This window comes from Schistocerca cancellata, chromosome 3 (assembly GCF_023864275.1).
Source record: "Schistocerca cancellata isolate TAMUIC-IGC-003103 chromosome 3, iqSchCanc2.1, whole genome shotgun sequence".
Taxonomy (NCBI): domain Eukaryota; kingdom Metazoa; phylum Arthropoda; class Insecta; order Orthoptera; family Acrididae; genus Schistocerca; species Schistocerca cancellata.
The window spans coordinates 170,977,075-170,989,565 of NC_064628.1; the positions used below are offsets into that span (position 1 = coordinate 170,977,075).

The following is a 12,491-nucleotide window of genomic DNA, read 5'->3' on the forward strand; positions in this document are numbered from 1 at the left end:
CCTTCATTTTGCACTGATGCGCAAACTTTGATGTAAGTGACTGTTGCATGTTCCGATTGTGGTTTCAGTGTGTAGTAGTCACTACAGGAGCCCCCTTGGCGAGAGCGGAGTGGGGTAAGTCTTCTTTGTAACTGGCAGGAAAATGAACGTATTTTCCTGAGCAAGTCATGCGTTTTGCTTCGTCTTGATGTGGTTGAGGTGGTGGTGGAATGGGAGGCTGGATTGTAATACCTTCCTTCTCCTGTCTCGAAATCTTTGGCAGTATAGTCAATGCCTCTTTGAACATGTAGGCCAGCTTAACTCTATTCATTGAAATTCTAGCTTGTTTGCCATTAATGAGAATGTCCATGGTATGTAAACTCTTGCGCAGCACACCATGCTCCCCCCCCCCCTCCCCCCCTCCAATTAGAACTGACAAATGTAGTAGAAAAAAGTATGTTTAAGATATGGTTTGTTTCAGAAATATTCAGAGTAGAGCACATGTCCTTACAAACTTTTTTTGCTTCATATGACAATATCTGTTATTTTTGCAAAACATTAATCTTTCCTTCTGTCTATTGTAGCAATTTGTTGATTTATTTCTTTTTTAGAATCATCCAGAAGGCCCTGTAAAATCAGTGTATTGCACCTCTATGACTCATACCTAGACAAATTATCCCCAACATAAATAAACCATTCCTTATGCTATGCAAACAGCAGTTGTAGCGTCAAATAACCCCATATGATATAATCTCTTTAATCTGTGACAAAACATAACACACACACACACACACACACACACACACACACACACACACACACACACACACACATACAAGATAAGTAATGAATTGGTACTAACACAGACAAAGTATGTGTGTACCACTGTTTACATTTGTTATTCAATATCCACTCCAAATTGCTTTAATTTCTCCTGTTCAGTGAAGTTCCAGTGTATCTTACTTTGTTACCTTCTTCTAGGATTGTAGAGGCAATTGTCACAGTGTTTTTGATTCTTTTAATTTTCCATTTCCACTGTCATTTGTCATAGACTCGTGTGATGAATTAAATCTTAATTTGCAATCTAAATCAAAAATGTTTGACACATACTAGGAAAATGTAGTCATAGAAATAATAAAATAAAATAAGACCACTTTAAGAACATTTTGAAATTTCAATGTTTTTGAAAAGTGCACCACAGAATACCAATCCCAGTGTTATGTTCATAGATGAGCTAGCAGGCCAAAGCAAGAAATTATTGAGATTTAATATGAATTTCGTAAAAAAAAAAAAATGCCTCTTTGACTATTAAAAAGAGGAAAGAAAATATTTTTTGATATTTCCATGTCTCCATTTCCTCTTTCATTTCTGAAGGACTACTGCATATGAATAAATGAAACAAAAAAGTTCATGAGATCACTTACATTTTATGTGAACTATAAAAAAAATTACATAATGGCGAATGGAAAAATTTTTGTTGTATTTTATAGCTATTATTTCTATTATGGTAATCATTTATTAACTTGATTTTATATAGTCTCCTCTTGGGACAGTCATGTCAGTTTATATTCTGAAATTACCTCTTCGAGTCAAGTTTTGTTGTCAGAGTATATGTTTGCAGTCACATTATTTTGCTCTGCTTTTCTTGGTTTACTATTCTAATGTGTTTTAGTAACAGTTGTATCTTATCATGAAATGTATGTTTTTTGTTGTAGTGTAAAGATCTCTACTATTGCATAAAAGAAGCAATGGAGCGGGCAGCAGCAAGAGGTAGTGGTGCTTTGGCCGGAGTAGAACTTGGAGGGGAGTTCCCAGTGCAAGATATGCGAACTGGTGAAGGTGGCTTACTGCAAGTGTGTCTTGAGGGAGTTGGTCTGCTTTTTGCCAACAGCAAGGTATGTGCATAAAACAGAACATCAGTATTTTGTCATTTAAACTATGTGTACAAATGAATGTATTGAAGAGTTGAAGGGGAAAACACAGACAAAAGATTTGTTATTGTGAATTCCATTTACAGTGGTGACTGATAGTTGCTTTCCCAAGAAAAACTGAGTTCTGCAGTTGTTGTAGACAAAAATGTATAACTTTTAATCCATTGACTTTCTAAAATTTTTCCCCATAGTCAACCCTATATTTACTGTTTAAATTTTTTGTTTTGTCTTACACATCTGTCCCAAAATTATATCATTTTTTATAGGCATTCTTTATAAATCTGTCCTTACTATTTATGAAGTGATATGTGGATTGAATGTAATACTGTTTTAGAAGTTTTTATTGGTGTGGTGTTCTTGGAAAAATACAGGCATGTGCAATGTGACTGGGAATTTCTCGCACTCATACCATGTATTACTTTTTGTCTTCCTTCCTTGACACATTACACAATTTCTGGTTGGTGTTTTCTTGATGGATTGATTGCTTATCACTCACAAAATATCAAAAGATATCAAATGTGTTATAAACCACGAAATAGATTGATTTCTCAGCTTTCCAATGGTATATGACTTGTCATGATCGTGATGTCAGCTGATAGTGGGTGTACTGTTACATCATCAAATAATGTGTGTGTAGTGTGTGCATTGCTCAGTATTGAGAAATCAGTGCATAATGTAGCACTAGCTTTTTACATTATTGACTAACTTCTCTGCAGTGCTGTTTAATAAAAGCAGTATTGTACCCTAGGGATGAACAAAATGTGGTTGCACTGTTTTAAACAGACTGGAGGCTGCATTCTCTGTCTGGCCACCCTGTTTTAGATTTTCTGTGATTTCATAAAATTATTGCAGGTAAATACCAGAATTGTTCCTACTATAAGGCCACATCCAACTACCTGTATATATCTTCTTAAACTGTGAGATCAAATGTCCAATATCCTTGTAAAAGTTTCCATACTTTAGTGAAATTAGTGCTATTAGCTACATCTGTAATACCATTACAGTTCCAGTCTTTTACCACATATTTGAAAACTCATTCCTTGATACATGAAGGAGTGGAGAAAAACTTAATGAGCTTCCATTTTCATGTCTATATTATATTTTTGCTCACAATGAATATTTCTGTATTGCCAGTAGTGCATTAGTAGTCTGAAACCTTAGTAAAGTTTGCAGTCAGTGTATGACCCAAAAATGTGTTTATCTGTTATTGTGTAACATAATGTCCCTCCATGATACAATTCATTACAATTCAGTTGGCACAAAACATGCCAGACATTCTTTTGATCACCATGTGATGCCACTCAACCCTCTTTTATAAGTTGCTGGCCCTTTACAGGAAATGCCTGACATGACTGTATAATTGTCATCAGAAAATGGACAAAAGCCACTGAAGATGCTTCATAAATTAAAAAAAAAATACATATGACAGAAAACAAACTGACTTTCATTTAATTACAAAGACGGAGCATACATCTGTGAATCTACATCTAGTGTCTAGATACCATTTATCTCACAAAATTTTGTAAATAATTTTTGATACCACTGTACCATGAACATCACCAAACTCATAGACAATTCATGATGTGTTTGTAGCAAGTAATAGTCTGTTATTCAATGACAGTAAGATCCTGAGAAACAAGTGTTCACTTGAAGGAATGGTCCTTTCTCTACAATAATCTTAAAAGTGATGATGTTTATGATAACCAGACACACAATATAATTCAGTATTTTTATGAGACCCCAGACTTCATACTTATTGTGAAGGAAAGGAAGTGTAGAAAAGAAGGAAGATGGAAAGATAGGTGGAAAGAAAGAGGCAAGAAACGGTTAGAGCAGAAAAAGGTTGCTAAACTGCTAGGTACCAGCAGATTGATTTAAAAATGATTGTTTCAAATGTCAGTATTTAAGACATATATTTGAACTTCTTATTGGACTATATACATAGTACTACTGATAAACAAATAAAAGTAAAAATGATGCCCATATTCTAGCTTTTGGAACTATTAGTTATTTCCTCAAATTCGCTCTAGGTGGATTCCTCTCACACTGGAGCCTGAGTGACCTGCCTTTCTCTTTTAACCTTCCCTGCTTGAGGAAGGAACTGATAGTTTCAAAACCTTCTTAATATTATCATTTTTACTTTGATTTGTGTCTGCTAACAATGCCAGATTGTCACCTCCTGAAGGTAATTGCCAGAATTTCTGTCTCATAATTCATCATGAAGCCCATACCCACCACAGTATTGCAAGTTTATATGCCAAGTAGCTCTTCAGATGATAAAGAGGTTGAAGAAATGTATGATGAGTTAAAAGAAATTATACAGAGAGTTAAAGGTGATGAAAATTTAATTGTAGTGGGGAGTGGAATGCGACAGTAGTTAAAGGTAGAGGATTTGTAGAATTTTGCACAGAGCATAATTTAACGATCGCTAATTCTTGGTTTAACAATCATAAAAGAAGGCTGTGTATGTGGAAGAGACCTGGAGACACTGAGGGGTTTCTGATTGATTATATGATGGTAAGACAGAGATTTCAGAGCCATATTTTAAATTGTAAGACATTTCCAGGGCTGAATGTGGATAATCTATTGATTATGAACAGTGGTTTGAAACTGAAGAAACTGCAAAAAGGTAGTAAATTAAGGAGATGGGACTTGGATAAGTTGAAAGAATCACAGGTTGTTGAGTTTCAGAGGGAGCATTAGGCAATAATGGAAAAGAACTTGGGAAATGAATACAAAAGATGATGAATGGGTAGCTTTGAGAGATGAAATAGTGAAGACAGCGGAGGATCAGATAGGTGAAAAGACAGGGCTTAATAGAATTCCTTGGATAACTCAAGAGATATTGAATTTAACTGATGAAATGAGAAAATACAAAACTGCAGCAAATGAACCAAATGAAGCGGAATACTAATGTCTAAAAAATGAGACTGATAGGAAGTGCAAAAAGGCTAAGCAGAAATGGCTAGAGTACAAATTTAAGGAATTAGAAGCACATATCACTAGGGGAATTACAGATCTTGCCTTCAGGAATATTAAAGAGGCTTTTGAAGAAAAGATCTCAGCAGATGAAGCAGATGAAGAGGAATACAAATATCTAAAAAATGAGATTGATAGGAAGTACAAAAAGACTAAGCAGGAATGGTTAGAGGACAAATGTAAAGATGTAGAAGCACATATCACTAGGGGAAATATAGATACTGCCTACAGGAATATTAAAGAGGCCTCTGAAGAAAAGAGAAGTAGCTATATGAGTATCAAGAGCTCAGATGAAAACCAGTCTTAAGCAAAAAAGGGAAAGTCGAATGGTAGAAGGAGTATGTAGAGGGCCTATACAAGGGAGAAGACAATATTGTAGAACTGGAAGAGGATGTAGACGAACATGAGATGGGAAATATGATACTGCAGGGAGAATTTGATAGAGCAGTGAAAGATCTAAATTGAAATAAGGCCCTGGGAGTAGACAACACCCTGCCAGAAATACTGATAGTCTTTGGGAGAGCCAGCCATGACAAAACTCTTCCATCTGGTGTGCAATATACCTTCCGACTTTAAGAACAACATAATTCCAGTTCCAGAGAAAAAAGGTGCTGACACTTGTGAATATTACTAAACTGTTAGTTTAATGAGTCATGATTGAAAAATGCTAACATGAATTCCTTACAGTAGAATGGAACAACTGGTAGAAGCCGACCTTGGGAAGATTAGTTAAGATTCTGGAGAAACGTAGGAATAGGTGAGGCAATACTGTCCTATGATTTCCCATAGAAGATAGGTTAAGGAAGGTTAAAACATACATTTATAGTATTTGTAGATCTAGAGAAAACTTTTGACAATGTAGACTGAAATACTCTCTTTGAAATTCTGAGGGTAGCAGGGGTAAAATACAGGAAGCAAAAGGCTATTTACAATTTTTACAGAAACCAGACAGCAGTTATAATAGTTCAGGGGCAGTTGAGGCAAGAAGTAGTTGAGACCATAGAGGGAGACCAAGAGATGAATACAGTAAGCAGAATCAGAAGGATGTATGCTGGAGTAACTGTTCAGGGATGAAGAAGCTTGCACAGGATAGAGTAGTGTGGAGAGTTGCATCAAACAAGTCTTAGAAGTGCATTATTGCTAAGGAAGTTATGGACAATGTGGTCCAAGCACCCATCCATGACCTCTTGCAACTATATTTTTCTTACAAATTTTATCCCCTGTCATATTCCAGTTTTGTATGAAGAAGAGCATGTAAAGAATTTGGAAATTAAGGGAAAGGCACTGACTTATTAAAGTTTTATGTTAGACTGTGAGTTATTCTTATCTTATGATGTCGGGAAAGGAATGAGCCCTGGAAGAAAAAGATGCAGAGTCAACTCATGGTGTACCATACAGCTTTAATTTGTCTGTAAGTAGATGTCTGAGACTTGAAACAATCTCTGTAATCATATAATTTAATTTGATCAAAGCACCTATGCCTGGGTTTCAGACAGGATCCCACATTTCGTTCAATGCCAAGATACTATTCCAATACAGTTGGAGAACCTCTGCAATGCTGCTTACAAGTTTATGAGGAATACCAAGTGAGCTGAGGCATGAATGGGAATTTGGATTGAGGAAGGAGGCATGCTAGGATAGTCCATGCAGTTTTGCAAAGGCACTTGCCAGGATGCCATAGTGGTTAGTGCATCTGCCTAGTGAGTAGGAGACCCAGTTAAAAAAGAAAAAAAAATGGCTCTAAGCACTATGGGACTTGACATCTGAGGTCATCAGTCCATTAGACTTAGAATTACTTAAACCTAACTAACCTAAGGACATCACACACATCCATGCCTGAGGCAGGATTCGAACCTGTGACCATAGCAGCAGTACAGTTCCAGACTGAAGCTCCTAGTACTGCTCAGGCACAGCAGCTGGCAGACCCAGTTACTAGTCTGGGTTTTGGTACAAATTTTCATTCACTGCTTCAATATTTATGTATACATCATAAATGTTTAAGACTTTGAAAGGTCTCTAGAACCATATAGTATCATTTTTCTCATTTGTAGTTCATTATTTTCCTTTTTACCCTTTTCTTCATCGTGAATTTTTCTCCATATTTTCTTGAAATTTTTTGATTTCTGTGGCTTTTTTCATTTCCCATGTTGCATTCGTTTTGTAACCTGTATCATATTTTTGTTTATATTCATAAATTAACACTAGACTGGTGATGTTTCTGACCTTCCTGAAATGGCAGAAAGGAATCGTTTTACCTCACATACAATAATTTCATATGTGATTTAAAGTAGTCCTTTATTTTAATGTATGCTAATCCCTACATTTTTGTATTATAAAAATAATTTTGGAACATGATGGTTACTATATTAATGACTTATTTCAACAACAAAATATCTTACATGTTTGTTGTTGTTAATGCTAATAATTTTCCTAGACTGTAAACTTTCCTTTATTAACGATTCATAGAATGTCCTAACACGTTTGATATATATGGTCCATATTATTCTCACATGTGTTCCATACATGGCTTTATTCTACTTTTTACTCAAGTCATGGGAAACTGCTAAATGCACTTAACCCAGGTTTTTTGCACACATTTTCTGCACTTGGTCTTGAGGCACTTTACACAGTTGTCACTGGAATTGTTGCCCTTGCAGAGGCTGGTCTGGAACTTCTTCTGCTTTCTAGATAATTTTTGACGTGTATCCTTTTCCTTTCTCTCTTCTTCTTCTTCCTCTTTTATTCCCTTTAGTTCATTTGCCGGCTCTAGTACGAACTTCTTCTTTACTATTTTCTTGTTTGTTACTATTTTGTAGATGACCCACATATTTATTGTCACCAAGTCCAAGATGATGTAAAGACATGCCTTCTCCTTACATACAGTCTTTCAGGTAATTAAATCAACCTGCTTTGCTGCATTGTAAAATGTTATGTTTACTTATTGATAGTTTAGCATGCAGCATACTAAGAAGAATGACATTTTTATTCTTCTTTCCTTGATCGTAGTATCATAGTGCAGTCTGTGTTGCCAGTCATGCACAGGATGGTGGTGGAGGATATTATATATTTGATGTCCTTACCTCATCAGGAATTTCGTGATGTACTGTATTTTGCTCACTGTACCAACTAAGGGAGTTTTCTTTTCTTCATGCTTCTTAGCCAGGTGAAGAGATATGAAGAAGTTGTCTGTTGTCACATTTCTTCCTTGATTCAGAAATATCCCCATGAGACATGACATAATCTCCTATTGGTTTCTTCTCTCTATGCATTCCTCTTTTCTGAGTTATGGAAAAGCATTATGTACATACTTTGTTGTCACAGTGGTAGCAGTCCAGAATTTGAGACCATATTTTTCTGGTTTATTGGTGAAGATTTGAGTGAACCTGCATCTTTTTTTGCTTTGTAATAGTTGCTCGTCCACAGTTATATTTTCTCCAGGATGGTAAGAATGAATACTGTTTTCAGTAAACCTTCCCCACATTTCAGACGCAAGAGTTGAATTTGTTGGGTGGAGGCAGACAGCTCGGTTTGATTTTTCATCAAAACAGAGAAATCCCAGATGTTCCTGAAATCTGTTTTTGAAATACTGTCCTTGATGAAAGTAAGCCCCCAAGGATGAGACCAGAGATTACCCACAGACATACCTCTTGTACGAATGACACCCTGAGCATGCATGATGGCTATCAATTTTTCTAGTTCCTCAAGTGACATGGTCCAATCATTGTTTTTTAGTAAGTTTCAAACATTCTATTCTTTGTTTTCTTTATGAGACCCAATGTTGCTTCATCAAAAATAAGACAGAAAGAACTGATTAAAGAGTCGTCTACACATTGAAAAGTGTAAGGAGTGGTATCACCTCTCTCCTTTAGAAAGTTTGCAGCCGACGTTCCTCCAGAATATGAAAAATTGTTGATCTCCCATTCAGTTCTACCATTAGTGACCATTTTTCTAGAGGCACTCACTTGGGCCTACTGTGGTGGATGAGATGAGGATTGGCATAGATCAGTGTCCTCCACTAATCCCTCTTCATTCACAATGTCTTCATCTTGATCTTCATTTGTCTGTGGCACAAAATCATTTTCATCATCACTGAAGTCGATTTCCAATTCAGTATCAAAATTCTCTAAGAGACATAACAGTTCTTCATCAGAAAGTCCACTTTGACAATGTTGTTGTTGTTGTGGTCTTCATTCTAGAGACTGGTTTGATGCTACATGTTCTAAAACATCTTTCACAGACAAATAATATTCAAGTTCTAGTGTGAGACTGATTTGTAATACAATATGGGTTGAAACCCTCAAGTTGGCAGGTTTCCTTAACAGAGAACAATAGTCAGGAAACCTACAGCTTGTTGCCAACAAGGAGATCACTTGAGTCACAGACATCCTGGTCAGAAAGGGGCCAGAAATTGTCATCATGTTACGGAACATCTTGAGGAGGAATGTTTACGTCTGACATCAGGTTGTACCAGCCTAAGACTGCACACCTATTATGGATTAGCATATTTCATGCAGAGGTAACAATTTTTCATGAAAGTTAATTATAGATATAGCTGTCTTTAAAAACAGTGTTAATTTGTATAACAGACTGTGAAATTAAATTAAAGCTGTTGTGATACAATGAAATGAGCAAAAGGAAGGTTGCTACTAGAGTCACTATCATCAGATTGTGATTGTCATTAAAGCAGTGACTCAGAATGCTTTTCCACCCTTGCAAACACTGCAAACCTATAATGCAGGTGGCGATGACCCAACACACAGACAATGAAACTGCACTAACACTACGTTACACGAACAATAACTTTGCATACAGACTGCATATTCTGCTTTTTGCCAAGGATGATTTTGAGCAGGAATATGATGCACTTCTCCAGAAATCTGGTTGAAAATCAGTGTTAAAGGTCTTGAAAATGCCAAAGAAAACTTAAAATTCAGGAAATGGTGTAAGATGATATTCTTAATGACAAGAAAGAATTGTATTGAGAGGATAAGATTGCATTGTGACTGACAAAAATGAATGTAAAAGTGGGAAAATGTAAAATGCGGGAACATAACGTTGCCTCAGCTCTGACTCCATTCTTCCATACCTTCATCAGCATTTTAGCACTCTGCTATGAGACTACATTATTGTCATGGGCTGCAGTAAATAGTGTAAATAAATATTAATTATTCCCCCAGGGAGAAAAAGTGTCTGAGTGGTGGCAAGCTTGTGGATGTACTCAGCACCCAGTGCATGGAGTGGAATATGAACATATAGTTCAAAAGCTTACACATGGTGGAAATATTGTATATTTAATGGTAACAAACAGACCTAATCTCTTTGACAGTATTCATGATGAAACTAGTCTCAGTGCCCATGAGACAGTTGTAGCAACAATGATTAACAAAGTGGAAATGGCAGCTAAAACAATTATAAAATTTTACTTGTTCAATAAGCTAAATAAATATGGAATAGTGTCATGTCTCAAGGAGAAACTTGAAACATTTACCTAGCAGGGCAGTTCATGAACGACCATATATGATATACAGTTTCTGTTGGCAAACATCTTAAGAAATAGTGACCAGTGCACAATAAAAGTAAAACAAAATATAGGAATATTGATAGTGAAATGCTGAATGAAATGTATTTGGCTTTCAGAGGGGCAATTTGTGAACTTCCATTGACTTCCTTGCCAGAATCTTCTGACAAAAACCAAACCGATTCAGCTCATATGTAAATGATGTGAGTGACACCAAAGTTAATGTTCATACACACATAGATGACACAGGAATTAAAATTGTGGGGTAAAAATACTGAACTCCACCTTCAAATGTTCCTTTACAGAGAAAGATCTGAGAGTATTGCCCCAATTTAATTCTTGCACTGCTGGAATGCTGCATGGAATACTTATGAGTGGAATACAATCACTTATAATAAACAAGGGTCCAGGGCTCTATGGAACCTCTGTACCGGCACAAGCTGAGCCAAATGGACGCGGGAGCAGTGGTAGCAGCAGCATTTGTCTATACACAGTAATTTAGCTTTGTTTCTGTTTCTTTTGTGTGCTTCTCCAAACAAGTGAACTATACCTGTGTATTTTACTGTAGACTAGCGGTTAGCAAATTACTATTAACTTTTTGTTTCTGCATAAGTCTTGGCGCATATCCTTGTGTAAGGCAGCTTTCTGTTGTAATTGTTCCACTACCAGAAGCTCCATATCACACCACTAGGTTTAAATCTCATACTGGTACACAGTGTATAGTTTAGATCGGTGCATTCTAGTTTGCATACTTATCTCATACAGTAGCTTTTTGGTAAGCAGAATTTTTAGTAACAGGTAACTGTACATACATCTAATTCAGTAGAGAAATTTATTCTGTTTAAGAGCTTGCCATCTCAGGGTATAGCGAGAAATCTGCAGAGCAGTTTTTAGTGCTGCTTCATTCTCATCGTTCTGTTCTGCATACATTCCAAACTATTAGCCATTCGAGATCTGATATCTATTTTTTACCCACTATGATATGTCTAGGGACTTTGCTTGTGTCAGGGGACACAAAGAGAATTATCTGCTGTCCTTTTAAACAGTTGGAAGCTGTATTCGCTACCGTCAGCATGCTCTAGGCTAATGCTCAAAGTTGCGGTGACATTGGGACGTGGGTGATGAGAAGTGTGACACCTTTGGTGCCATTGGAATCCCCTGGTGACCCAGGTGTCACTGCATCATCTGATACACATCATCTGACTGGTCTGTCCTCACTTGAGAGTGAATGGCAGGCAGTGGTGGGTTCACATGCCACAGGACGGAAGGTGAGAGAGGGAGTGGGTCCTGCGGCTGGCTCCCTATGACATAGCAACAGGTATGAGGTGCTACCCAGTGTTCATGACAACTCTGAACCAGCACAGAATGCTTCTCCTGTTGGGCCAGCAGCTGATTTTCCTGCCCGTTGCAGAGGTTGGATGTGCTTGTCATTGGGAGCTCCTATGTTAGGTTGGTTATGGAACCCCCATAGAAATAGCAGGCAAGAAGGGAAAGAGTGCCAGTGTACAATTGGTATGTTTGCCAGGATGGGTCTCATCTGTGATGTGGAGGAGGCCCTGCCCTGTCGAGAACACTGGGTGCAACCAGCTGCATATAGTGGCACATATCGGTACAAATGACAACAGGGCATCATTGGCTCCTTTCCATGTGTAGTTGATTTTGTGAAGACAACTAACATCACACACAGGGTGCAGGCTAAGCTGTCTATTTGTAACATTGTACCCAGGGTTGATCACAGTCCTCTGGTTTGGAGCAGAGTGGAAGGTCAAAACTAGCAGATCAGATGACTGTGCGACAGTATCAGATGTGAATCTCTCAACCTCCGCTATGGGGTGTAGAAGTGTAGGGTTCCCCTCAATAGATCAGGTGCGCACTACACACAGAAAGCAGCTGCTAGGGTAGTTGAGTCTGTGTGGTAGGCACACGGAGCTTTTTTAGGTTAGAGGAACCCTCCCTTGGATCAAAGATGATTTGCCTGATAAATTAGCCACAATGTCATCAGAGTATGTTTGTCCACACAGATCAGAGACAGAAAAGGTTAACAGCATTTTAGTAAACTGCAGGAACATCCAGTGAAAGGTCCA

General features: G+C 37.3%; 1 protein-coding gene across 1 annotated transcript in view; it reads left to right on the plus strand.

Annotated features, from left to right (window-relative positions):
* The window catches only part of LOC126176184 (MAP kinase-activating death domain protein), a 545,775-nt gene that overhangs the window by 435,891 nt on the left and 97,393 nt on the right, over positions 1-12,491 (plus strand). The window contains exon 34 of the mRNA XM_049923326.1: positions 1,695-1,874. Coding sequence (XP_049779283.1) covers positions 1,695-1,874 — 180 coding nt within the window. The remainder of the gene's footprint in view (positions 1-1,694; positions 1,875-12,491) is intronic.